Below are 27,716 nucleotides of genomic sequence, written 5' to 3'. Positions count from 1 at the left end.
TGTAGAGTAGTGCTGCTTGACATGGTGTTATTGTTACATGACATGACGCAACACAACACAACGCGTAAAAAGTATGACAGAATGAGTCACAGAGGTTGCGTTGACTGAAAATTTTCCGTCATTGACAGAAATTTTTTTATCAGTGACAGAAAAATCTGAAGGCTGTTCGTCACTTTGACAGATTACACTAAGGGTGATCTATTGTAACTTCCAACTGTAATTCCCACCCCTGTCTATTTTGCTGTCACAAATCTTTTGCTATGTGTTTGATTACGCACAGGTGAGTACCCAGTTTAAGTGACAGCAATCTATCATGCCACATTAAAGAGCGCCAAAATAGTATTTATTGCTTGCATTTCCTGTTGCTTGCTTGCACTGTTGTAGCTAATTCTAACTTTACTAAACGATATTCAGTATTTGGCAGGTGTTAGTATGGCAAAATCAGAATATACTCTAGAAATGATTTAGATCACTGTACAAGGGATAGTCTGTTATTATTTACTCACTCTCAGGTCCTTTCAAATCTGTACGACTTACAAACAACATTCTGAACCAAACAACAGGAGCCTATTGACTTCGATAGTAAGGACAAATGCGTACAAACACATGCCTAAAAATAAGAAAGAAAGTCATACAGATTTGGAACAGCATGAGGGTGAGTAAATGTTGACAATTTTATCTAAAGAAAATAAAGAAAAGAAAAGAAAAGAAAAGAAAAGAAAAGAAAAGAAAAGAAAAGAAAAGAAAAGAAAAGACAAGAAAGAAAGACATCAAAAAAGAAAAACCATTGCAAAACAATTCAATTTCAATGATATCATGATAATACTCACTAATTCTCTTGGTAGGTAATGTCTTATAATAAAAAAGCTATAAATACATATTTGCACAAAAGCTAAGCTTGGTTCTTACAATTTTAGGACTACATATTTTTTTTCTCATAAAACAATTACAGTTTAAATTGTTTTTTTGTAATAATGACAACTGACCATCTGATGCAACACAGCAAAACCCATCAGTACAGCCTTTTTCCCTTGTCCACTTAGACAGGAAGAAATTGCCTGACCAATATGTAAAGCAGACAATAATTTAGGGAGAGGTTTGTCTCAAATGGATGATGCCACAATAATAGACAGGCATAGACACAAGCTATTATTCAGAAAGCACAGGCAAAATTACATAAAATAGATGTACTGTATAGCCTACTCTGTCCATCGCAAAATACAGACTATTTCACAGATGTAACTCAGAAAACAAAGCAGAATATATACCAGTCTGCTTTTGGATATCTAGTTAACTAAACAAAACCTGACAACCTGGAAGATCCAGTGATAACCTCATTGTCAAACACTCGTCGTACCACCCTGGTACCTTGTAAACATGACTTTGTTTCCAGACAGAAACAAACAAATACACAAACACCTGTTTGTCCTTACTCCAGAAAATTCAGCCAATCAGATTAGAGCTTGCCAGTTTTGTGTGCATCAGACAGTCAGCGAATGACTGTTGGAGGTCCATAGGCGTGCTGTCTGAGACTGATACTATCAGTGCAGTGACTGAATGTGACGAAGCTGGCAAGAGTCCATGTCGGTCCTTAGAGGTTTCTTGTCTTTGACTTGAGTGCTTGGAATGTGGTCACACACCAACAAAGGGACCTCTGGCCAAAATCTATCTGATCAATAAACACAAAGTCCTCACAGACCCTTAAAAATTCAAGCGACATACGTTTCATGCCACACTTTTCCCACATCCACAGAAATTCTTCACGGTTTCTATCATTTCAAAGCAATGTCAGGCAATGTGATCTGTGATAATGAGTGGTTCTATGGCTTAAATGGGCTTGTTTTGGGTGTGCAGCTGAGCAAGGCAGGAGCCATGGCTGGAAAAATGGGTATCCCATCATGATACCACTCAGCTTCCTGCTGAAAGCTATTTACTCATGTCATCTGCCGAATCCATGGCATCTGGAATAGCAACACACTTGGAACTTTCAGAACAAAAATGGCTTCAGAATTTGGCACCAAAAAGACTCACTAAAATTACATACTAAAAGATGCAGTACTATATGCTGTAAAGATATAATATAATGCAATACTTATTGCTATTTTTTAAGCTACAGCTATATATATATATATATATATATATATATATATATATATAGACAAACATATACATTAAGTGTCATTCTCATACTAGAATATATAGTCAGTGACATAATGTTGCCACACATACAAAAATAGCAATCCACTACAGGAGCTGCAAAGTGACGTGGTGAATAGGTGAAACATGCTACTAATACTGTTAAAATCTGCACTGATCAACCAGCATCCAGTACTATATAATTATAAAATATGCCTTTATGCGATATTACTGTTAATTGCACTTGCAAAACAATAACAATGTGAGTGTTATTACAGATTTCTTTTAATTTTTCATTTTAATGGCCCCCCTGCCGGTGTAACCATCTGTAGAACATGGGACACCAGTGTTAGTCTGGAGCCCTGTTAATTATTATTCAATTATTTTGATTTTAACATACCATTTTAGAAGGACATAATTCTGGGAAAAGACTAAAAAGAACCAAAGAATCAGTTTGACCCCAAATTGAATGTAAGCGTTACAATAACAGACCCATACTAGCAGCTGGAGCGATGGGAGTCAAGTTGACCGTCGTGATTGAAATGCATTGGTCAGACATGTATTACCAGCCTTGAAGGCTCTCATCAAAGAGCCATCATTCTCCCCAAATTGCGGCCTAAACCAACCGGCAGGGATAATAGGCTAGGCTTCGAACTGTGAATCACGGTACAGCAGGCGAGTCAAAATGTCCACTAGAGTCCGCTGAAACATGCTGGATTGAGGCCAATTTATGCTCATAACAGCAATGCTTGTCTTGTTGTCGATACAGGTGGACGTTTACGACAAATGCTAAAAGCTATCAGCAGGAGAAGGATATCAAGGTGTGTGCTCACCCGCCTGTCATATGGAAGGGTGTAATTTTCAGGCCGCCACTCATTCCTGCATGATTTACAGCTGGAGGTATAATTGAAAAGGGTGTTTCCTCTGTGTTGTTTATCAAGGGACATGAATGTTGCTGAGAGGCTTAGTGAGGGAGACTATAAATAATAAAATAGTCTCATCTAGCACTCCGTCCACCTGATCCGTCCTCATAACGGCTGTTCATTCACATTCACACTCAAAACATTGGATTTTGTGAAGGTGAAAGCTCTGAGTTTTAACCAAAACCTGCATTCTGTTTATCAAATGGCAGCTAAAGGAATGTCCAGTTGCCTACATGGCCAGTGAGAAAGACATGAGAGACTCTACTTATGGCTGTCAATGTTTTGAAATCTGCTACCACATGCAAAAGAGCCCTCAGGCTGATGTGGTATAAGTGACCATCGCTTTGGTGCCACAATTAATGGCCTTTGATGAGACAGCAAGACAACCAACACTTAACACAACATGCTACCAGCCTGGGGTGAGTTAATGTGGCAGCGGGGCGGCAAGGGTTGTAAAGTACGTGTTTGTGAAAGACATTTGAGGCAGAGAAGAGAAAAAAAAAAAGCACTTGTGTAACATAGATGCTTGAGTGCAGTCCTTGACAAGCTGTTTACAAGAACCACAGGAACAAAACAATTAAGAGTGTCCTTTGCTTGCTGCTGATGGCTTTGACATATGCCGCCATTTTGAAGTGGCATGTCATTGATTTATTTTAATTAGTTCTTAGGAAATGTGTGCGGGATTTGTGAAGGATGCTGTCAAATAAATTCTAGACAAATTGCTACACTTCGCATATTTAATTGTCCCCTAGATAGTCAGAACTAAATGAAACAAGACAGAGTAAGTTATAAGTTACACTGAGAGGAACAATAAGTCAAGAGGACATTGTGAGGGTGGATCTTTTTTTCCACGTTCCAAGCACTGTTTGTAATAAACAAGTCAAAGAAAAATAAAGTTTATCTAGTTGCGCTGGAAATATATAACAAGTGAGACATGAGGCCTGTCAGAATAGTGGCATGTGCTGTCAAACCATAAAAATACCTCCACAGAAGATTTGCCTGGAGTTCTGCTCTCTTCTGTTTCATTCTCACTCAGAAAAAAAGCAAATGACAGAAAGAAAAGTAAACAATTCATATTCTGGAAAGTAAATGCATGACAAAATATTTCTGTTCACCATATGTCTTTATATACTTTGACCACATTTATGATATTGCTGCACTGTGCAGCAATACTTTTATTCAGCAAGGATGCATTAAACTGATGCATTAAAGTGACAGTAAAGACATTTACATTTTTACTATATCAAATAAACAAATGATGTTCATTTGAATTTTTAATTAATCAAAAATCTTGAAAAACAAATATAAATAAATATAACTATATACAATGACGATTTGCAGAATCTGCAAAATGTCAATTATTTTACCAAAATAAGAGGGATTATAAAAAATGTGTTATTTTTTTATTTAGTACTGACCTGAATAAGATATTTCACATAAAATATGTTTACTTATAGTCCACAAGAGAAAAGAGCTTGATTCTTAATACTGTGTTGCTACCTAAATGATCCACATCTATGTGTGTGTGTTTTTTTTTTTTTTTTAGTGATAGCTGTTTAGAGTCTTTGTCTTGTTTGTCCTGAACAGTTAAACTTCTTCAGAAAAATCTTTCAGGTCCAACAAATTCTTTGGTGTTTTATCATTTTTGTGCATTTAAACCCTTTCCAACAATGACTGTATCATTTTGAGATCCATCTTTTCACACTGAGGTCAACTGAGGGAACTATTACAGTAAGCAGTAAGATGCAACTATTACAGAAGGTTCAAACGCTCACTGATGCTTCAGAAGGAAACACGATGCATTAAAAACAAGGGGGTAAAAACTTTTGGAATTTAAAGATCAGGGTAAATTTAACTTGTTTTGTCTTCTGGGAAACATGTAAGTATCTTCTGTATCTTCCGAAGGGCGTGGATATTTAGGCAGAATAAGAAAAAATGTACACATTTCATTCTGTTCAAAAGTTACACCCCTGGCTCTTAATGCATCAATTTTCCTTCTGAAGCATCAGTGAGAGTTTGAACCTTCTGTAATAGTTGCATGTGAATTCCTCAGTTGTCCTCAGTGTGAAAAGATGGATCTCAAAATCATACAGTCATTGCTGGAAAGGGTTCAAATACACAAACAATGCTGAAAAACCAAATAATTTGTGGAACCTGAAGGATTTTTGTGAAAAACAGCCAGCAGTTTAACTGTTCACGACAAAAAAAAAGGGACTCATGAACAACTATCACTAAACAAACAAACAAACAATAACACAGCTGTGGATCATTCAGGTAACAACACAGTATTAAGAATCAAGTGTATGTAAACTTTTGAATAGGGTCATTTTTATAAACTCAGCTGTTATTTTCTCTTGTGAACTATATGTAAATATCTTTTTTATGTGAAAAACCTTATTCAGGCCAGTACTAAATAAAAAATTACACACATTTTGCATGATCCCTAACATTTTGCAGATTCTACAAGGTTTATGTAAACTTTTGACCTCAACTGTATTTAGCAACTGATCAAAGTGACATTAGCATTTTTACTATATTAAATAAACAACTGTTGTTATTTTTAACTTTTAATTCATCAAAGAATCCTGATAAAAATCAATCAATCAGCATATTATATATCTAAAATGTTTATATTCATTAAAATAGAAAAGCTATTTAAATTTTTTTTTTTTTTAATTTATAATAATTTTACTTATTTATTTACTTACTTTTTGGAAAATGAAAATACGATAAGCCATGTCGTAAATGTGGTCAAAGGGAACATTTTTGGCCTTCCAGTTGGCTTTAGGTACTGGGTGTATTCCAGCTCCATTTTTGGCTGTGTCTAGAGTGAGATAAGTATTGAAGGACTCAGGAGAATAAATGACACATCGAAGTGATTGTGATCATCACAAAGCATGCCGGCCAAGTCTGCTCCCCCTCACCAGAAAAAGTGAAAAGAGGAAAGGATAGGCGATAAACGGCAGCACTGAGCAGGTGGGAGTGTGTACGTGTCTGAGTGTGTGGTGTGAAGGTGAGGCAATGAGCTAACGCTGTGCCTGACTTCCTGTAAGCATGATGGGACCATCAAAGTTGACATATAACTATCACTGTGCTCACAGAACAGTCAGACAGCGATGAAAAACATCACGGTCAAAGGAGTTGGGAGGACGTGGGAGTGGACGGAGCCATTGATCTCCCTGCCACGGCGACGGCGCCACCTCTGACATGACAATTGCACACGATATGGACGCAATGATGGCTTCGGCTACACCCCGACTGGTAGTACGAGCCAAAAGGGAATCACAAACCAAACCTTTGGCCTCAGACAAAATGGCCTGGGTGAGAAGGGTTAACACATTTGCTGAGAGCTTCTGAAAGGTAAGACCAAACCCAGCGAACGTGACTGGTGAGTAAATGTTTCAGTCAGCCATAGGAAGCGCTCCTGGTGCCTTCTGACAAGCAATCCATCAAAAGGAACACACATACCCTCATATACACCAGAATACACACCTGCACAAGCATACACCTAGAGGGATTTGTTAAAATAAATGATGGATAAAAAGAAAGGGAAAAGCTGAAAGAAAATAAATAGGCTTTCTTAAGTATCTGATCAAGTGTGGCATTTAAAAAAGGTTTCTCTTCACCATAGGTGCTTCCAATTAGCCAGAAGACCTGATGTGACATTGCGGCTCTTGTAAGAGCCAAACATAAGTGATGTCAAAAAATTGCGATAGACCCATAAAAATCTGAAACTGAATGATGCAACTGGTTTAACCACCAAAACCTTGTTTGTAAATGTTTGAGTGTAGCTATTTGGGACAGTAGGGGGGAGATGATAGCGCTTCTCATACGTGGAGGAGATGTTCACTGGAGCAAAGGCCTGCTTTAATGGGCCGGTCCCCTGTGAGAACCACAAAGACTCTATGCAGCAGAGATTTACCGTTTGATCTCTTCATCTTATCTGTTTCTTTTTCAAATGACCTTGCAGTGCAGACTTTTATGCCCAGCCTTTTATTCTGAGCCATGATTGGATGCTCCTCTAAGCTTAGATCTGCACTGCGTGATGGATGCGTTTCCCTCACATTTATGTCCCCCCCCAACCCAGACAGCCTCCAATGAATCTTCTGTGGTGCGACCCCTGCGAGAAGACCTTTCATGAAGACCTTTCCTCAAACGCCTTTTTTTCTGAACACATCATCCCGGTTAGCCACAGCAACACAAAGGCTCTGGGCGCCCTTCGCTTGAACGGCACAACGCGAGGGCTTCATCATGTGTTTCTCTGCGGTTGTGCATTTACTCTGAATACTGCCGCTCATTAGAATATAGACTAATAAAAGGACTATAAAGAGCAAATAAAAACACATTGCCCACAGGATGTAATCAGCGCTTTTAATTTGGGAGGGCAACGCTGAATGCCTATGGGAAGTGCATACTGCTGCTTAATAATGTGCATAGAGAGAGACACAGACAGAGGATATAGTGGATTCATTGTCGTACTAGGAGGATGATGGAAATTAAGAGTAAAGCACAGAGAAAAGTAGAAATAGAAGCACAATGAAATGAGGTCCTAGGGTGAGGAGCGAAAAAGAAAGCCTTGACGCAACATTAAATATCCACACTGTGTCTCTTGCATAATTAATAGATGAAGGAGATTTTGAACAGAGGGCCGTCTGTGAGAAAGCGGCCAGGCGTCATATCAGATATAAATAAGCAGTGCCAAAGGCAAGAGTGTAGATTAGAACACTCAAGCATTCACCGAAATCTCAGCTGTCCTCTACAAGAATGCTGCCCGTGTAAGACAGTCTGCCGCACTTATGCTGAGAACAGATCTACATAGGTACAGCAATTCACAGACAAGTTATAAACAATGAATAAGAAATATTTATATTGAATTAATTAATATTTATATTGTAATATTTTACTTTAACACAGATAATCTAATTTGAGGTTCATTATTATGAGACATTTAGATATCACAAATCAATATTGCAATATTGTGACCATGCAAACATTTAACTTTTCCATGTTTCTTTCATTCATTCATTCATTCATTCATTCATTCATTTTTTAACGTATGTATGTACCTTAATTGTTATGCACATGACATTTTGTTAAATCAGAAAAATAAAATCTTTAAAAATAAAACGTAAAAGTAAAAAATTATATATACTGCTGTTCAAAAGGTTTAGGATCAGTAGGACTTTAAATGTTTTTTAAAGAAGTTTCTTAAGCTCAACAAGGCTGTGTTTACTTGATCAAATATACAGGGAAAAAAAAAAAACTGTGAAATATTATTCCGATGTAAAATAATGTTTTTCTATTTTAATACACATTAAAGTCTAATTTATTCCTGTGATCAAAACTACATTTTCAGCATCACTACTCCAGTATTCAGTTTCATATAATCCTTGGGAAATAATTTTGATATGCTGATTTATTATCAGTGCTGGAAACAGTACTGCTTTTTTTTTTTTTTGGAACCTGCTTTTTTCAGCTTTCTTTGATGAATAAAAAGGTAAAAAGGACAGCAATTATTTAAAATAGCATTTTTTTCTAATTATATACCATTTAAAAGTTTGGAGTCAGTCATTTTTTTTATATATATATATATATATATATATATATATATATATATATATATTTTTAAGTTAATACTTTTATTCAGCAAGGATGTGTTAAATTGATAAAAACTTATATTGTTAAAAAAGACTAACTTTTTATTGATCAAAAGTAATAGCAAAAACCTATATTGTACTAAAGACTAACTTTTCATTATATATATTTTTGGACGAATGTATATAAAACATTTAAAATTGCTCTGGAATAAGTTTGTTTTCTTAAAAATGGTGTACAAACAATTTTCACTTAGAAAAAAAACACACACACACAAATCTCATATTTAATTACAAAGAAAAAGCAAGTAACAGTTTTCAATTTCAATTTTAAAGTAGAAACAGTAACATACTCCATACAAGTTTGGAAAATAATTTTACAGTGTGTGCTGTGGTTACAATACAGAGCTGTTTCTACCTGATGTGAAACAAAGTAACCTTAAATGAAGTTAATTCACGCATACTAAATGTATATTTACTGCGTGCAAAGCATATTAAACTATATATTCGTCAGTTATACTGCATTTTTGTCTTTGAAACACAAACACACACGTTACACAAATAATTCTCGAGATGAAGTGGTACACATTTCTGCAGACCACTATTTTCCCAATACATTTTGTTTAGAATTAAATTAAAAGCAATAAAGTAATAAAATAAAATAAAATAAAATAAAACAAACCATAGTGGTACCATAGTTGATTTTTAAGACTTTTCCTGCATATGTTTGCACTACTAGTCAAATATTTCATTGTACATTCTAAGTGATTCAACAACTGAACAGAAACTACTGCAAATATGTTAAGCTTCAACAGTTTTTGATGGTTCTTGGCTGCATTTCATGGCTTTTGTTCAGAGCTAATTTCCAATCTGCAGTAAATCAGGTCAATTAGGCCTACTGAAACTGCAACGACTACGCCATCTCATATTGGAGCATTGAATAATAGCATGTATCTATCATTCAGCTCACGTTTAGGATGAGGGAGATAGGTCTGAGTGATGTGAGGTTAGCTTCACCTCCATGCTTTCCCTTATCATGAGAGACAGATAATGTCAGTGTCCACCTCAGCGCTGATTACCCTGTCATATGGCATCAGTGTCACTCTCTAAGCCAACACAATACCCCCCCTGGGCCCATTAGTGCTGGCCTGGTCTATTTATGGGCTCTCCTCATCACCCAACTGCAAAAACACTCTCTCCTTTCTCTTTCATCGCTTGTTGTCTATTTCCAACCCTACTCTTTTCGGCTGTTCTCCACTGAGAGAGGAGAATAACTTTTGAAAAGCATTCTGTATTAGGAAGAAAAAAAAAAAAACCTTTTCCTTGTCCATTATTTTACTTTCGAGCTCCAACGTGATCATTAAATTTGCTTTTATGCTGAACACAATGAGGGCATCATTTCCTGTGCATGTATGGGTTTTCTGTTCCTGCGTCCTCAAAAACACATTTTTAGGTATTAGACTAAAACCAATGCAGTATTCCTGTACTAGAGCAAAGTGTAAGCATTCCGTGATTGATAGAAAGTTAAAGCTAATAGCTGAATTCACTTTAAACCTTGAAAACAAAATGTGCACTGTTTTGACTCAAGGTTAAAACTGTAAGTATAAACTGCGAATTCTGTAAATGATAGGAAAAGAAAAAGTTCCAGAGAATTAGAAGGACATAGACAGAATTAGCTTTTCGTGCAGACCTTATATTCATCAAAACAACCAAGGATAAAAGTGGGCTAAAAACATATAGAGGAAAAGAAAAAAAAAAAGATTTAACAATACGAAAGGAAAGTTGATGGAAATGGATTAAACTGTCTATTGTACTTTCATCTCTTTTCATGAGCAGTTGAACATGACTGCGGTAGGATAAGGGGCAGAGTCAGTGGAGTGGAGTAGGATCATTTTGTAAGCTCTTTCTTCGTGATTCACATTTTATGTATGGCACTGATGTCCAGGCAGTGAGAGTGGTGGTTTCATAGAAAACGTGCTGAAACCAGTACTACAGTAGCACATTCACAGCAAGAATTGCTTACATCTTATTCACTAAGGCCATTTCAACTGAAAATCCATTTCACTCGCACCTGTTGCAAAACCTCCGTGGATGTAAAAGTCAGTAATATAAATCCAAAAGTAAGTGGAGAGAGACAGCCAGACTTTACGTGCAAAAAGAAGTCTAGCTTGTTGTAATTATACAGGTTTGTTTTTCAATACACTACGAAACGAGAAAAGAAAGAAAGAAAATATTTTCACAAATAAACAATTATTATAACAGAATATATTTACATACACACACATATGTGCACTTGTTACTATATGCAGCTATTTTGTACCTGATTGATCTGACCCAGACCCAGGAGCGTTGAGTCCACATAAGCTGTGAATGCTCTGCATATTCAAGCCTTTTGAGAGAACGGGTTCAGAGACTGGATAATTAATATTAACATTACTATAAATTCCCTTGCCATAAGGTGAAACGTAAAGGTTGAATAATAAATAATGGGAATACATGCAACTGTCCGTAAATTATTTATTTGCTAAACACTGGTAATTTTCTGCAAAATCTGTGCCAGTTATGGAGAGATTCACATTCTCATTGGTTTGTTGGGATGTGGGTGATTTAAAGGGGTCATGAACTGAGAAACCAAAATTCCTTTGATCTTTTAACATATAAGAGGTCATTGTACTATAAAAAAACATTCTGGAAGTTTCAGAACTCAGAACTTTCTTGTTAGTCTAAAATTTTGGGCCATTCTATGGAAATGTCCATTTTTCTGTCCCTAGCCTTTACAGAAATATTACACTTGAAAAAAAACTTTAGGGTTACAATTTCTTTATATTTTAAAATGAAACAATATGTTATTTAAACAATTACACCTTCTTGAGCTATCAATGTGGCAATATTTGTTTTTAAATTAATTATATAGAATTCCAAGCACCACAAAGCCGCTCATCCCCACAGCCATGTACAGAGGGAAAGTGCTTTATTTTGAGGTCTACCATTTAAAATACAACAATGTATTCATAACTATCAAATAAATGATGTAAATGGCATAAAAAAAAAAAAAAAAAAAAAAAAAAAAAACATAAATGCTGAATAAATTATAAAATATACAATAAATGTTGTGGTCCCCTGGAGTTTTGTCACTGGTGTTACCGTTTAAGAAAAATCATTTCTTTTGAAATAAAAATCATACTGATGACATCACTTGACTTCCTTCTTCCTATTTCCTGAAGATCTATGAAAAAAGCCCATGTTTAGTCCACTGTCTCTTTTCAGTTATCAGAATTTTTCTCATTTATCTCATGATTTCATACAAAGCTTTTAGTTGAAGTCACTGCTGTGACCTACTTTATTGTTAGGGAATTGTTAAAAAAAATGGATTAAACTACTTAATTTAGTGAGTATACCATGACTGACAACATGTGGTTTGATACCTTATAGCAGCCATTCTGTAAAATGCATTTTTCATGAAAACTGTCACTGGTGTTACCTTCCTTATTGGGTAACAACAGTCATACCAGTGGGTGTTTATTTTGAGTCTACAATCAACCACACCTTTTCAAACAGAGCGTTCCGATGAGGGGGGTCAAAAGAGGACATAATAGCCTGTTACTTCTAATAGATGTTTTTTTGATGTGAAAATCTTGATAACGTTATAAGTGGACCTCAGAGAACAGTTCAAAATAATAAAAAAAGGCAGTTCATGACCCCTTTAATGTGCAAGGAAAGCTGTCCGAAAATTGCTCGGCCAAGTGGAAAAATCTGCTGTTTTGCTGCCAGGTATCGATTACCAAAAATGGTTCTTCTATGGCATCACTGCAAAAACACACTTTTGGAACCTTTATTTTTAAGACTGTAGTGTAGAGAAGTTAGTCCAGTCACAGTAAATGTATCTTAACAGTTTGAGTTGAGAGAAGCACACATATAGTTTCAAAGAAGCTGTACACATTTCTGCTGACCACTACCTCCAGATTTTTTTCTAAAGTTAGCTGGACATGGTTTGGCTGCAGTGGGTTAACTCCCTGACCCTCAAACCCAGCTGAGGCCATGGGCAAACCTCAGCGTGGAGCCTGACCAGCAGATGTGCTTCCGCAGCGGCCCAGCTGCACACCATGTTAAAGGCCCAACACCCCCTACTTCTTTCTCCATCTGCCACTGCCACACACCAGATTACATGCTCAAGTATATAACCGTAAACCCTTGGAATCTACCAGAGAAATATGCGCCATGTTTCAACCACTAATGAGGAAGAGCAAGTCTTTCTAGATGGTTATTGGCTTTTACCCTTTATGCTAAAATAAGCCTAGCAACAAATATAGGCTACATCTGTCATGGCTTATTCAGCAAAGCAGAACTTATCTGAAATTGCTTTATTTGGCCAAGCAGTCACGTATTTTCATGCTCTTGTCAGAAATGAAGTCATTAGTGATACTTACAGCAAAACAGAATAATCAAGAGGATGGTAATTACTGTACAGAGATCTATGTAGGCCCTATGGCTCTAACAATTTCATGTGAAAGTAGACTCTTATGTTAAGACGTGATACTGAATGTAAAGCATGTACCCCGGTGTAATTAGATTATAACTCAAGCTGCCCTACAGTGTTAAAGAGAAGCGACAAAAAGTGGATGGCTTTATCTGTAGAATGTCTATCAAAGCAGGGCAAATTTGGACGCAGTTTTAATAAAATAAGCCCTTGATAGGTTGCCCTGTACATGTCTAATAGTAAACCTTTTTATAGTTGTTTGTTCAATAGTATGTGAGCACACACTTTACGGCCACTTTACTTCAAATGCTACAGCTATATTTCTTGGAGAGATTTTAGCATATCTAGAAACTTTTGAGCCAGACATAATGTCTGCTTGCTGCCGGGTTGGCAGCTGAAGATGTCTGCTCTGAAAGGCACTAATTTGTCAGACGTAGTGAATGAATTTCAAAATGTATATGTTTAAATCATGAACTTTAGCCATTAAAATCTGTACTTTCACATTTTGAACTAGAGTTAAGCATTAAAGGAACATTCCAGGTTTAATACAAGTTAGGCTTAACACACAGCACTTAGCACAAAAATGAATTTCGACTGGGTTACAGTGAGGCACTGAGGCACATATAATGGAAGTGAATGAGTGAATGAGGCCAATCTGTAATTATTTTAGATTTTAGTGTTAAAAATGATTCCTTTTCTTTTTAATGATAAACTTTTACATTTCTGCTTTTAAATATTATTAAAAATTACTTCAGTTGTAAGTTCCTCACTGTGAACTTGATATTTGTATTGAACATTGTTGGGAAGGTTAAAATTTGTAATAGGTTACAGATTACAAGTTACCCTATTTGAAATGTAATCAGTAGTGTAACTATTTTAATTACTTTATTAACGTAATTTGATGACTTTCTGATTACTTTTACTTATTCATTTTCAAACATTTAAACCAGGCAGGGTTTAAAATCATAAAAGACATGTTTTTTCTTTTTTTTTTGCTATTTATCAAACTGCTATGAAATCTTTGCATAGTTATGACAGGACACACTGGCTTCTAACAACATATATGAAGAGTTCAGATGCAAAACCAGCTTAATCCATCTGACGTTTTTCTTTAAAATGAGCGTTTCTTTCTAGCTACTTTGTATAGGTTTCTATGTAAGTACTGGTACTTCTGATTGGGCTGAGGCTGGAATTTAGTGAGTTTGAGAGTTTGAAGTAAAAGTATTTGATGGACGTATAATATGTGTCAGGAGCATTCACTCAGTATCATTGTCTCATTTTTGACCGAGATGGCTTTTAGCTGGTTTTGCATCTGAACTCTACATATATATAATTGCAGGCAATGCAAATTTAAGGAAAGAAATCAACTAAATCTATGTGTGGGTGTTTTGAAAATCTTCAGATGCAACCCCTTTTGTAACTCTAATTTAATCATACTTTTTTTTCTCAGTAACTGTAACAGATTACAGTTACATATATGCAATTACATAACTCGGTTACATGTAACTTGTATTGAACGTGAAATATTTACCTAAAACCACCACTAACCAGTAGTGTACTTTGGTTGGTGTTATTTATTATTAAATCAAGGGCATGTTTACTACAGACTTATTTTTTTATTTTAAAAAGAAGGGGAAAACACACACAAAAAAAAAAAAAAAAAAAAAAAAAAAAAAAAAAGAGAAGAAAAAACACCTAGGACTGTTGACTTTTATATAAATGCAAAATAAACCATTCAAAATTATTCCAATAAGTTTTTGCATATTTAAGGCAGTGTGCAGACTGCAAATGTACATGGGCTGATAGCTTAAAATGTGTGAGCGGTTACGGCGGATATGTGTTATCTATTTCCATAAATATGTCTCAGAAAATAGCTTCCAAATCATTGTCAAAAATCCCCCTGACAAGACCTTATTTATTTTTTACCTGCCAGGAATATGGCGTGCATAATCAGAAATGTTATTAGAAGAACAGACCCCTCGCCTGTTAGCCCTGTTACCGGAGCTCGTAATAACTCTGAAAATGCAAATGAACTCTGGGTAATCTATTAACGTCACTTCAATTTTATATCAGCACTCCAATTTAGCAGATCCTGACACATTCCTGCGCACTGTGTCTCCGTACACGGGTTCATTTTGCCAGGAGAGAGCGGGCACACAGCAAGCAGGGCGGAGGAGCCATGTGCCATCTGTCTCTTCCCGACTTTATTACCCGACTCTATAATGAAGCCCCCGTCGCCGAGGCCTCACACGCGCTCGACTTTCAGATGACAAAAACAACTTTCCCGGCTTTATTTTTCCTTGTAGCAATTATTGTCATTCACACCTTCTTCCGTGGAAGGGAGGCGGTATGGACGACTCAATGTTAATTACCCCAATAGTCACTTCAAGTAGACTTGCTAATTTCAACAATGTTACAATCCTCTTGTCAGCAGCAGAAGGCAGGGAGCTTTGTAATGCCAGCATATGGTTTGAAGACCTGATGGGGGAATTCGCCTGCTTGTATTGGCCTTAGAGTCAAAGACCCCATTAGTGAAAAAACAGACTTGGTAATCCGATGAGATTTGTCCAATCCATGCAAATAAATTGTCATTGCCTATTGTGGACAGACTGACTTGAGAAACTAACTTGAATCTTAAATGATTCAAAGTGAAATTGAATTATGAGGTAATGTCACGAAAATAAACAGAGAATTCTTGAGGGAAAACTTGCATCCATGAGCTTTTATTAAATGTTTAAAGTTAAGAAGGTGAAGGTGATTTATCTCGCCTCACATGGCCTTTCAAATCATTTATTCTTTGGTCTCTCGTGGCTTTGGTGATCTAAGGATTTTAGAGATTGCCGACGGCATTACACAGCATTCCAGCAGTATCCGAGTGTTGTTTGTTCCCACTGAAATAAAAAATATATATTTTTGCAGTGGGATGTTTTTCTTGGTTTTTTACATTACACCTGTAGACAGAATTCCGTTATTACCCCAGTAAAAAATAAATAAATAACTAAAAAGCATAATTTATTCTAAATACATTTATTTCATACATTTCATACTGAGTATACTTCTAATCCATTAACAAATTTATTGACATATCACTAAAGACTTATAAATGTATAATTAAACTCTATTTATTGCGCAAAGCACATTTCTTAATATTATGCCTACAATGTGTTTTAAATCACTATTAATAAGGATTGCATGATCTCTGTATAATATTAGACTTTAAAGAAATTAGTGTCAATTTAAAAAAAGATTCTACTCTAATTCTAACACTTAAAATATATTACTATTGTAATACAACTGCACTTTTAATAATTATAGTAATGATTACTATAAACCAGAAGTAAAATTACAATTCTTACATCTTTATTTCTTCATGTACAAGACTTACACCTTCAAGCTTTTATTTTGGTGGTGGGAAACCTGTTAAGTTTCTGTGATGACAGGTTTACAATAGTTTGTCATTACAAATATAGTGAAACACTGTGAACTACGCTCTACAAAAATTGCTGGAAATGATGCGAATGTGTAAATAAAGTTTGCAGCTGTACGTGTGTAAATGATCACAGTGCCACACACTACTGTGTGTTTTAAATTTACTGGCAGACAGAAGAGAAAGTGAGAAAATGCAGCTGGAATTGGTGTATCAATACTGTGGAAAATGAGTATTGAGTACTATTTGGAATTGCTATACATCAATAAATGTCAACACCACAACATATGTTGATACTGAGTTTAATAAGTGTGTATGGTTAAAAATAGTTAGTGTTAGTGTATTAAAAGTCTGTCTACCTGTACTAACTACAATTCCATCATCGACAACCTACTGTAAGCTGCAACGCAAATAAATGAATACCAATTGGTTTGGTTCCTCAACTGAACTTCAAGAACCCAAACAAACTTCACAACTTCCTCACAAAACTTATTGTCAAGCCATTATTAGAAAACAAAACATGCGACATCAGCATGAGAGGTAAACTTCTGTGATTTGTGTACATGAGACAGGAAATAAAAGAGGCTTCCTTATTTGTCTGTTTGTTGTTTTTCTCTCCCAGCCAAAGAGCTTTTGATTCTCTCTATGAGCGTCTCCCACAACATAAATACTTTATAAGACCAAAACAAGTCATTGAGAATGCCTTTCAAGCAAACAAGAGAACATCAGCTAATGTTTAATTGATCAGCAGTGACAAAAGAAAAGAACAATCGTGAAAGAAGTCAACTTCAGGCATCTTCTGCCGTATTCCCCTTCCTGCCCTCCTCCACCACTGCGCTCCTCACCCCCACCGTCTGCTGTATCCCACACTTCACTGTCAAACCCCTCGGAAAACTACACTGAGGATTTCAATTGAGTGCATTAGTCTGAAAGCAGCAGCAGAGAGAGAAAGACTCTCACATATAGCTCCAATTCCGTATGCTTTAAGTGCACGGAAAATATGAAAAAGAACAAACGCTGAGGAGAAAATGCCCATATGAAGCCAAGGTTTTAAAGGAAACAAGGAAGCTCTGTTTTACACATGACTGGGTTGTAATGCACCTGGAGAGGGGCACTGCATTCTGCACTTCAAATGTGAGCCTTGGGTCAGGAATCAAAAAACACGTAAAGCACAAAGCAGATTTAATGCTGTTTTACTGCTCAAATTGACATTGATCATTTTAATAATGGCACTTCCTGTAACTCAAGAGTACTCTCATCTTTAATCTATATTAATGAATATAGTCATCCTCTCTGCATTACATTACTTCATGTTGTGCATAAACTATCAACCGCAAAAACAAAACAAGTCATGAGTTTAGACGTTATATACAGCTATTACCCAAGAGTTGAAAAATACACAACAGATTCCAGTATACTTTTTTGCAAAAGGGGGATTTCACTGCAAAACACTACCCTGCAGCACAACGGGGCTTTCAGAACATCATGAGGGTTATAACGAATCCCTTAAGTGACACTATTATGAGATTCCCTTCACCGACTAACTCGTATTCAAAATCCATCTCAAGGTCAGGCTCGGATTGTACGGAGAAATCTCAAGCAGGCTTTGTCAACTAACTATGAGCTCTATTTAAACCATTCTTACGGAGACATTCATGCATGGCTACAAATGCTCAAGAACTTATGAATACATTATGTGGCTTGAAAAACAAAAAGCCTTTTTTTTAATAATCACACTGGACAGTCTCAGTGGCAGACGCTTGTTACATTTCAATGCTGAGCTATGTCCATTGGTTTCTGAGGTTACAACATGACTATGGGCACCAGTATAAATATTGTGTATTGTGGTATCAATCTCCAGACATACTAATGAGAAATTCCTGTCACCTCCTATTTCTCTTTGTCTATTCTTAGATCACAACATCTCTGTTACTTGTATATTTTGTCAGAGCTTTTGTCTGCCTCATTTCATTGTGAGATACAGGGCCTCGTGTCATTGTTCAGCTGAGACAACCGGAGATGATGAAAGGAGATCACTCACCCACTTGGGACATCTCTGGCACTGAACCTTTGTAAGGCCCCTCAATGAACTGTGGGGGGTTGTCATTGATGTCTTGCACTTTGATGATGAACTCTGACGGCGGTTCCAGAGGTTGGTTGCTGTCTCTGTCGATGACCTGTGCCGTGAGCGTGTACTCGGCCTTCTCCTCCCTGTCTAGCCTTTTCATGGCGTGAATGTCTCCCGTCCTCTCGTTGATGGCGAAGATGGTGCCCGCCCCTTCCCCTGCCAGCACATACTTGATGTTCTTAGACCCCACGTCCAAATCCGTATGGAGCTAAAAAGAGAAACAGAGGAGGGGGATTGAAGCTACTTCCAGTTGCAGCTAATACCACTCGAGCATGACCAGATCAATGGCGTCCACACCGGACCAAGCTGCAATCAATCACGTAAAAGAATTAAAGCCCAGCATCAAGTGGAGAGCTGCATAGTCTCTTCGAAATTCTAGTGTTTTACTGTGATGGCTGAATTGTTCAATCTCACAGACAAAAAAGAGGAAAAGGGCAGGCTAAGTCCTGGATTTCCAGGTAATGCCTGGGTTGTGTATCCCATCTATCTGTCATTCACCTCTTCATACATCGCTAGTAGAGGATGGAGGTCAAAGCGTTCGGCTCACACCTGCCTCAGGGCCCTGTTACCAACTTGAAACCAGTCACCAGGCCACAGCTCCAGAACGAGAAGGCAATTGGGTTGTGTGTGTGGAAATAAACACATGAATAAATAAATAAAGGCCAAGACTATCCTTGACTGCTTCTGAGAGAGAAATGAACAGACATCTGCCAAACAAAAGTGAAAGACGCCCAAATCTAGCTAAGCCTTCTCTCAGATTTAGTTGTGATTTTTTTTAGGCTAATGTGGGTTTGTTGTATCTTTTTCCTAGAAATGAACTCATTGAACTTCTATTTGCATTCATCTAGACAACTGTATTAATATACTACATCTGTTTATTAAAGGGGACATCAGATGTAAAATTCACTTCTACATAGAGTTTGCATATAAATATGTCTTAACAGTGTGTTTAGACAACCACTCTACAATGATAAAATCCATTCACTCCATTTTTAAATCCTTTTTTAAAATGTAAACTGTCTCAGTTTTCAAGCCATTTTGATTATCTGAGTAGTATGACATCATACTGCTCAAGCCCCGCCCACGGCCACTGATGGAGTGTCCCATATTAGTATATTTCCACTCTCAGCCAGTTGTACGGAAATTTCTCTGTGTTCGAGCAGCTGTAGTGACAACAATGTCTCGTAAGTAATGCAGGTGTTTTGTAGTTGGATGTTGGATGTGAACGTAACAGTCTATTTTCTCCCGACATCAGAGCCACTGAGGACAGAGTGGATTAGTTTGTTTCTGATGGTAAAGTGCCACCGAATACACACAAAAAACAAACAAACAAACAAAAAAAGTAAGAAAGGGGTTGAGTGGGCAGTAGTTCATTATCATTTAAAGAGACATTATTTAAAGAGACAGAGTTGTTTTTGACAAGGTAAAAAGGGTGTTTTACACAACCATTGAGGGATTTTAACCAATGTATGTTGCAGATATATATATATATACATCATGTATATCTCATTAGAAAGTGGTAGACTGAATAAACTGGAACAATAGTTCTACAAGCTGAATCACTGTTTATCTACTGATTACCTGCAGTTCACAAATCTCAACTGTTGTTAAAGGTATGGTACCTTTAGTTGTGTTGTGTCAGAAATGAAACATTTATATAGAGTTTGAAGACTGACAAAAAAGGGATCAAATACACTGCCAAAATTGTGGGTCAGAAATATTTTAAAGAAAGAAAGAAATAATTTTATTTAGCAAGGACAGATTAATCTGATTATTAAAGACATGTATAATGTTACAAATGATTATTACTTAAAATAGGAGCAATAAATAAATTAATAAATTTAAGCAGCACAACTGTTTTAAAAAGTGAGAATAAAAAGAAATGTTGAGAACCATATCAGCATATTAGAATGATTTCTGAAGGATCAGAAACTACTACTACTTCAAAATGACATAAGGGTTGAATTTAAAGAGCAAGTACACTGTCAGTCAAAATTTTGGTTCAGAAATATATATTGTTTTAAAGAAAGACAGAAAAAAAAAAAATATTTAGCAAGGACACATTAAACTGTTTATTAAAGACATTTATAATGTTACGACAACAGCAACAATATACTACTGCTGCTGCAGCTACTACTACTACTACTACAAAATAACATGAGGGTGAGTAAATTTCTTTTTCTTTTCTTTAGAATTACATTTTCAGAATTTTCGTCCCCACATAACTCAAATCAGCTCTGTATCTACATGATGTACAGCAACTTCAGTCCTATTTCTTGAGGCGGTAATATATACAGCCTGGTGCGAGGTGGAAGTACACTTGAGACTGCAGTAACAAGGACAGCGTGAGCTTTGAAATGTGGACTTCAACAAAAAAAAAAAAAAAGATTGCTTAATAACTATGGTTTTATGCATATGTTGTCTCAGCGGTGCCGTTTCCAGACACTGACAAAGCACACACATTTAAATTGTCACACCTTGCACTTTTGTTCTCCTAATTGTCCTATCATTCCACATGAAAGATCTATCTCATTAACACATCAGCTCCACAACAGTCTTCTCTCTACGAAAACCCTTAAATGAGCCCAAATTAATGATGCGCTTTTTCTGACAGAAAACTTTTTTCCCTCTTTCCTGTGATTCTCATGCATTCCAGAAAATGAACTATAACATCTATTATTATGGATTCCTGCAATATATGAACAAAATGTCACAGCTGCAAAACTTCACTTCCTCCATTTGTTCATCCCTATGCCCTATGTGTACAGACAACATTTCAAGCTTGCGCTCACACCAGTCTCATTCTGACGAGTGATCGCTTAATCTCAATGTGCAAACAATCGACTGAAAGTGCGGCTGCGGAGGGGAGGCAGTCTGTCATTATCCGGGTTGCCAGGGCAACTCCAGTGCTCTAACATCTGACGCCATCCGCATTTCCCAACTCTCTTAACACACGTATAATACAAAGAGGACTGGTAGTTGTAAAAAGAAGTGTTTTGTTTCAGTTCTGTCAGATGAGGAATGAGGTAAAAGTCTATGGTCACTCCACTGAAGGTAAAAAGGAGATAGAAGGTCAAAGAAAACAACCAAATCACAATGTTAAGTTGATCTCATCATAAATCTGATTGAAAACGTTAAGTACAAGACACTGAGCTAAAGAATAACGACAACAGTGGGAAATGTAAAATTCTGGGCAGTCTTAAATCTGCCAGCACACTGGTGTGGATTAGCATTCAGAGCTGCCCGACTGGAGCTGAACAGGAACAACAGTGGGTTTTACACCCATCTCTCTCTGTACCACTGCCATGGAGTACAGCTTTTATTGTCAGTTCAGGAGAAAATATGTCAGTGGCTGCTAGAGATGAACCTTTATAGTAGCCTGAGGAACAATCAGCGGCTCTGTAATGAGGACCCCTCCATCCCTCTACGCCTGCCGACTGCACACTAAAGCGCAGCGTTAAGGCCGACATTGCAAATTAATGATTTTGCCTCTTGTCAGGGCAAGTGGCAGAGAGGACGTGAGTAGAGAAGAGAGGATTCACATCACCTACAGAGATGTCGTGTCATGCGTTTCAAAAATGTCAGCGGAGCCCCAACCCAAGGACCATCTCAACGGTCAATTAGGCATTGTTTAAGAATAGGGCTGTGGATTTGACCACGTGCTACTGTAGGCCTTCAAGATCACCGCAGTTTCTGCATGGTGCCCACTGAAAGGTTTCATGCCAATCACGCATGCTGCAAGAGCAAATGCCTGTAATGGATTCAGGGGCTTTCAAAAGCAATGCCATTTATATTTTAACAGCCTAACTAATGATATTAACTTACTTCTCCTCCTCATCATCAGCAGCATTGCTATAATTCATGTCAGTACTATGTAGTACAACACATCTTTCATGCTGTTATCTTTTAATTTTGCTTATCTAGATTAAGTTGTAGCCATTGTGGTTGGCACGTGGTGCTCATGTGGGAGATGTAGGTTCAAATTTGGCGTGTGTCGCATCCAATATTCATTTCCCTCTTCCCCTATTATTTCTCAACTCTGTACTTGCACCATCTGCTATGTAATTTCAAACTAAAACTACTAATAACTGCAGAAATGTTTCAACTGCTTTTCAAAAGCACTATTCTGTTTGGTTAAAATGCATTAAATGTAATCAGTCATTACAAATCTGCTACCCTATCTCTTTGTTTAGCTTTATATTATATGGATATAACACTCAAATATATATATATATATAACACTGATTCTCATATGTAAGTAAATCTGTTTCACATATTGAAAATGGTCCGTATGGAGTGTACATAATGAATGAATCTAAATATAAATACTTTCATCAGGAGAAAAGGATTGCATGCTGCCTGATAAGCCTATTGTTAAATTCTTGCAGTACTCACTGAGGATTGTTTTATTAAATTGGATGTCACCTTTACTCTCTTACTAATAAGTATTGTTTACTTTTTGTCTTTAAGAGATTCCACTAACCACAATTACATATGTGATCAAATGAATACATGACAAGTAATGATTGTCATTTTTATCAGCTCACCCTGCATTTAATACTGCTATGTATTAAATAAAACAGGATTCCTACGTTCGGATAAATAATAAATGCCCTGATGCAAAACAACAAAAGTGAGCATGTGATTCATGCTTGACTAATGAATACCACACGGTGCCTTGAATGGAGTGGCTTTCTCAGTAACCTTCCCAGGTACATGATTAGCCTTCCTGTGCTCTTGATTTATTCCTACTGTGCTGAGAAGGAACCAAACAGAGCAATTGTTATTGCTATACAAAGCAAATGTAATCAAATCAAAAACAGATAGATTTTCATGAAGCAGATCCAACTACAGGTCCAGAAACAAAATTCTGTTACAAAAGAGCTTTATCTGTGTCTAGATAATACAGATTGAGAATCTAATTTCATATTTTAGCGCAGTTGTTTTAACCCGCTGCTTCATTTACTGAGTGGCTGAATGGGCTGTGGACTGCTACAGGATGTGATTACCAATTCTCCTGTTAAAACATGCATTGATTTCACACAAGTAACACAATCACAAGCAACACGTCAGGTCTGGCCTGGGACTGGTCCTGTTTAAGACTGGCTGTGACTCTGAACTTCTGGTGTGCTAAAAACTAATCTGTTATACAAAGATTTGCCAACCTAGAAACCACTAACAATGAAACAACAGAAACAGCTAATAATAATAAAAAGCAAAAATGAATACATTTCCATTTTTACAAAAATGTCTCTTTCAAACATATCTTTCAAATAAGAAAATCAGCATATGTGACCCTGGACCACAAAACCAGTCATAAGGGTCCATTTTTCGAAAATTGAGCTTTATACATCATCTGAAAGCATAGCATCATCTGAATAAATAAGCTTTCAATTGATGCATGGTTTGTTAGGATAGGACAATATTTGGCAAAAATATTGTGCAAAAAAAAAAAAATCTAAATATTGAGAAAAACACCTTTAAAGTTGTTCAAATTAAGCTCTTACTAATGCATATATATTTACAGTAGGAATTTTACACAATATCTTCATGAAACATAATTTTTACTTAATTTCCGAATGATTTTTTGCATAAAAGAAAAAAAAAAAAAACAATAATTTTGACGCATACAATGTATTTTTGGCTATTGCTACAAATATACCCCAGCGACTTAAGATTTTGTGGTCCAGGGTCACATATTACAATTTCTGCAGGATCTGGAAAAGAATAATGCAGTAATTTTGTTTTGGTAAGCCTTCCTCTGCAAGCATGTGAAAAAAACAAGTCGCTCAGGTTTCACTCCCCCCTGTGATGTAAGAAGGAGATCTTATTATAATATTACCGCCCCTTAATTCTGCACGTTTCCACCCACAGCACCATCATTTGGTTTTCGCAAGCAACAATGATGTACCAGTTCTAACACCATGGCAAAAGTTTGAGCAAAGCATGCTAACTGTTCTGTTGTTGGCTGCGCAGACGAGCACAGAACACTATTTAGAGTCCCAGCCTCAGAGGAGACAAGAAAGCAGTGGATTTATTGATTTATTCAGTGTATATTACGCTGCTACCACACAGATCTAATAAAAACATGCAATTTCTTTCCCAGCTGTTTACCTTCACAGACATAAACGACTGTTTTTGTAGCTCATGTGTGTTTTTAACCTAAACTTGTGTGTATTTGACAACTTAAGCACAATAAGACATGAAAGAGAACTTAGTTTAGTACTCACACGCCATGTGACAGCTGCTTTCTGTGCGCATGCTTCAGATGTGTGTGCTCGAAAAACCCTATATCATAAGTTTAAACGAAAATGGTTTAAAACGCGATTTGAGCATGGTAGACATGGCAGTCAAAGCCAAACAATTTTTTTTTTTTTTTTTTGCAGAGTATCTGAGGTACAAGCTGTAAAGGCACAGCCCTATTCTGGAAAAGGGGGCGGGGAGCAGCAGCTCATTTGCATTTGAAAGAATGCATGAAAACAGCTTGTTGCTTCCACTCAAAATAGGCATTTTCAAAATTACCTTATACATTATCTGTGGGGTATTTTGAGCTGAAACTTCACAGACGCATTCTGGGGACACCTGTAGTAGTGCATAAATAATAATAATAATAATAATAATAATAATAATAATAATAATAATAATAATAATAGTATAATTTAAATTAGTAGAAGTAGTAGTATTGGTATCTCTGCTGTTAATTGAAAACGACATGCCACTATGTTCATGTTCATTTTTATTTTCAAGTGGTTCCCTAAGGCCATGAAGGTACTACAGTGCCATTAGACATGCAAATAACTCATCCATCTCTCCTTGGCAGAGACCAATGGACTGATAGGAGCTGCAATTATCATGTTCTTTTCTTTGAAGTGTCTATTGGCTGTCCCCACAAAAGGCTTCAGGGACAGAGGGGGGTTCAGTGCTCAGGCAGCACTATCTATGCTCGCTGTCTGTTCTAATGTGGAATTACAGAGAACTCTGTTTTAACATGTCACATCACGGCAGAGTAGACGTGGCAACAAGCAGTTCCTTTGTCTCACAGACTGAAGACTGCATGCAAACCGAATGTGTGTGCGTCTGTTTGTGTGTGTGCGCACGTGTGCTTATAAGTGACTATGCGGCTCCGAAGTCTCGAGTTTAGAAAACCAGCAGGCAAGAGGCAAGGGGTAGTGTTTCATGCACAGGAATACAAAGGGTGAGCATCCTTTCTTGTTTGCCTCCCTTAAGGTGTACTGTACATTTCATGAAAGCCATACTGAGTGATGAAAGCATCTTACAAATTTCACAGGTCCCAAAACATCATTGTTTTGCTGAGCTGTTTTAGCACCTGTATTTCTAGCTTTCCTTTTTTTGGTGTGCCGAGGGCAAAATGAGCAGTTTACCCAGCAAATAAATTCCCACAGCAGATATTTATTTTGCTTTCATCTTCTCTCTTTGGGAAGATAAATATAGAAGTCTTTTCTGTCTTTTGAATTACTTTTGAACCCATCGTTATTTTCTGTTTTATGGTCTGTTAAAAAAAAAAAAAAAAAAAAAAAAAAAAAAAAAAAAAAAACACGAGAAAATTGGTATGACCTCAAGAATGTACTACATTCAAGCAAAAATTAAAACTGTTAAACATCTACATCAACTGTGAAGAGACAATTCCCAAATGTAACAACTGCAAGCTCATGGTAGTTCAGCTATACCTGCTGACAAAATAAAGTGCTTGTTGATGGAGACAAGACAAAAAACATACAAATGGACCCTTCAAAACGAACACTGTCAAATTACGCATCCATTTTTATTCTCTGTCTGAAATGCCCATCGGTAGTGTCAACAGACATTTCACGCTGCACTGCAGGCCCATCAGCCGACGGAGGCTTTTCCCCCTTACCTGCAATTTACATCAGAGCACCCGCATAGTGAGATTAGTGGCGTTGGTGAATGGGCTGCTCTGACTGAACACCCCAACAATGTGTCATCCGCTCACCACTGTGAGAAGCATTCACTGCTGTCCTGCTTTTAGATGCAGCACCATGAACACAAGTCAGCCCCACCATTTAAAGACTCCGGATGTCGGGAATAAAACAGTTGGGTGGATTTGAGTCTTTGTTGTTTCTTCTGAAGGCTATACAGAAATTTCTCAAGAAAGGTTCCTGTTTTGAATTTGACTGTAATTGTAAGAAATTAAAACCTCTCTTTGATGGCTTTTCTTTGATTTCTTTAACTTCCAATTGGCGTGGACTATTAGCACAGTTGTGTTCAATTCAGAATCAAATAAGGAATTCCCTGTCAATTACAATTTAATTCCTGAATTTAAAGTGAATTTGAATAGAGATACAAAACAGGATGCAGAATTGCAATTCAATTTAAATTTGTAAAAAAAAATAAAATAAATAAAAATCCAATTCATAAGTACGCAATGTAACTACAACGGAGGAATGTAACTAGAAAAACAAAGTTATCCAGAACTTACTCTGAATGTTGGCTTGTCAAGCTTTTTCCAAAACTGTTGTTATGTTTGAAAGTTTATAGTGTATAGGTTGATAGAACAGTAGATAATAGATAGAATGATACAAAGAACAATACATAGAACGATTGATAAATAGAATCATAGGCAGAATGACAAACCAACAGAATGACAACAGACAGACAGACAGACTGCTAAAATGATAGACAGAACTGTAGATAATAGAATGACACAAAGAACAATACATAGAATGTTTGATAGGTAGAATGATACATAGAATGATAAGCCAAACGATAGAACGATAGAACAATAAAATGACAGATAGAACGATATAGAACAGACAGAACAACAGAATGATCAATAGAGAGAATGACAGAACGATAGATAGAACAGATAGAACAAATGAAAGACAGAACGAAAGATGAACGAAAGATAGACGAAAGATAGATAGATAGATAGATAGATAGATAGATAGATAGATAGATCAGAACAACAGATAGAACGACAGTGATCAATAGATAGAATAATAGAACTAGAACAATAGATTGATAGACAGATAGATAGATAGAACAGATTGAT

At 36.6% G+C, this 27,716-nt stretch overlaps 1 protein-coding gene across 1 annotated transcript in view; it reads right to left on the bottom strand.

Moving 5' to 3' along the window:
• Positions 1-27,716, bottom strand: part of cdh8 (cadherin 8) — a 96,611-nt gene that overhangs the window by 38,210 nt on the left and 30,685 nt on the right. Inside the window, 1 exon segment of the mRNA XM_051115626.1 lies at positions 18,599-18,893. Within this exon segment, the coding sequence (XP_050971583.1) occupies positions 18,599-18,893 (295 nt within the window).

The sequence above is a fragment of the Labeo rohita genome, chromosome 7, assembly GCF_022985175.1.
Source record: "Labeo rohita strain BAU-BD-2019 chromosome 7, IGBB_LRoh.1.0, whole genome shotgun sequence".
Classification (NCBI taxonomy): Eukaryota; Metazoa; Chordata; class Actinopteri; order Cypriniformes; family Cyprinidae; genus Labeo; species Labeo rohita.
Note: the sequence above shows the minus strand (reverse complement) of the source record. Positions and strands in the feature narration are given on the sequence as shown.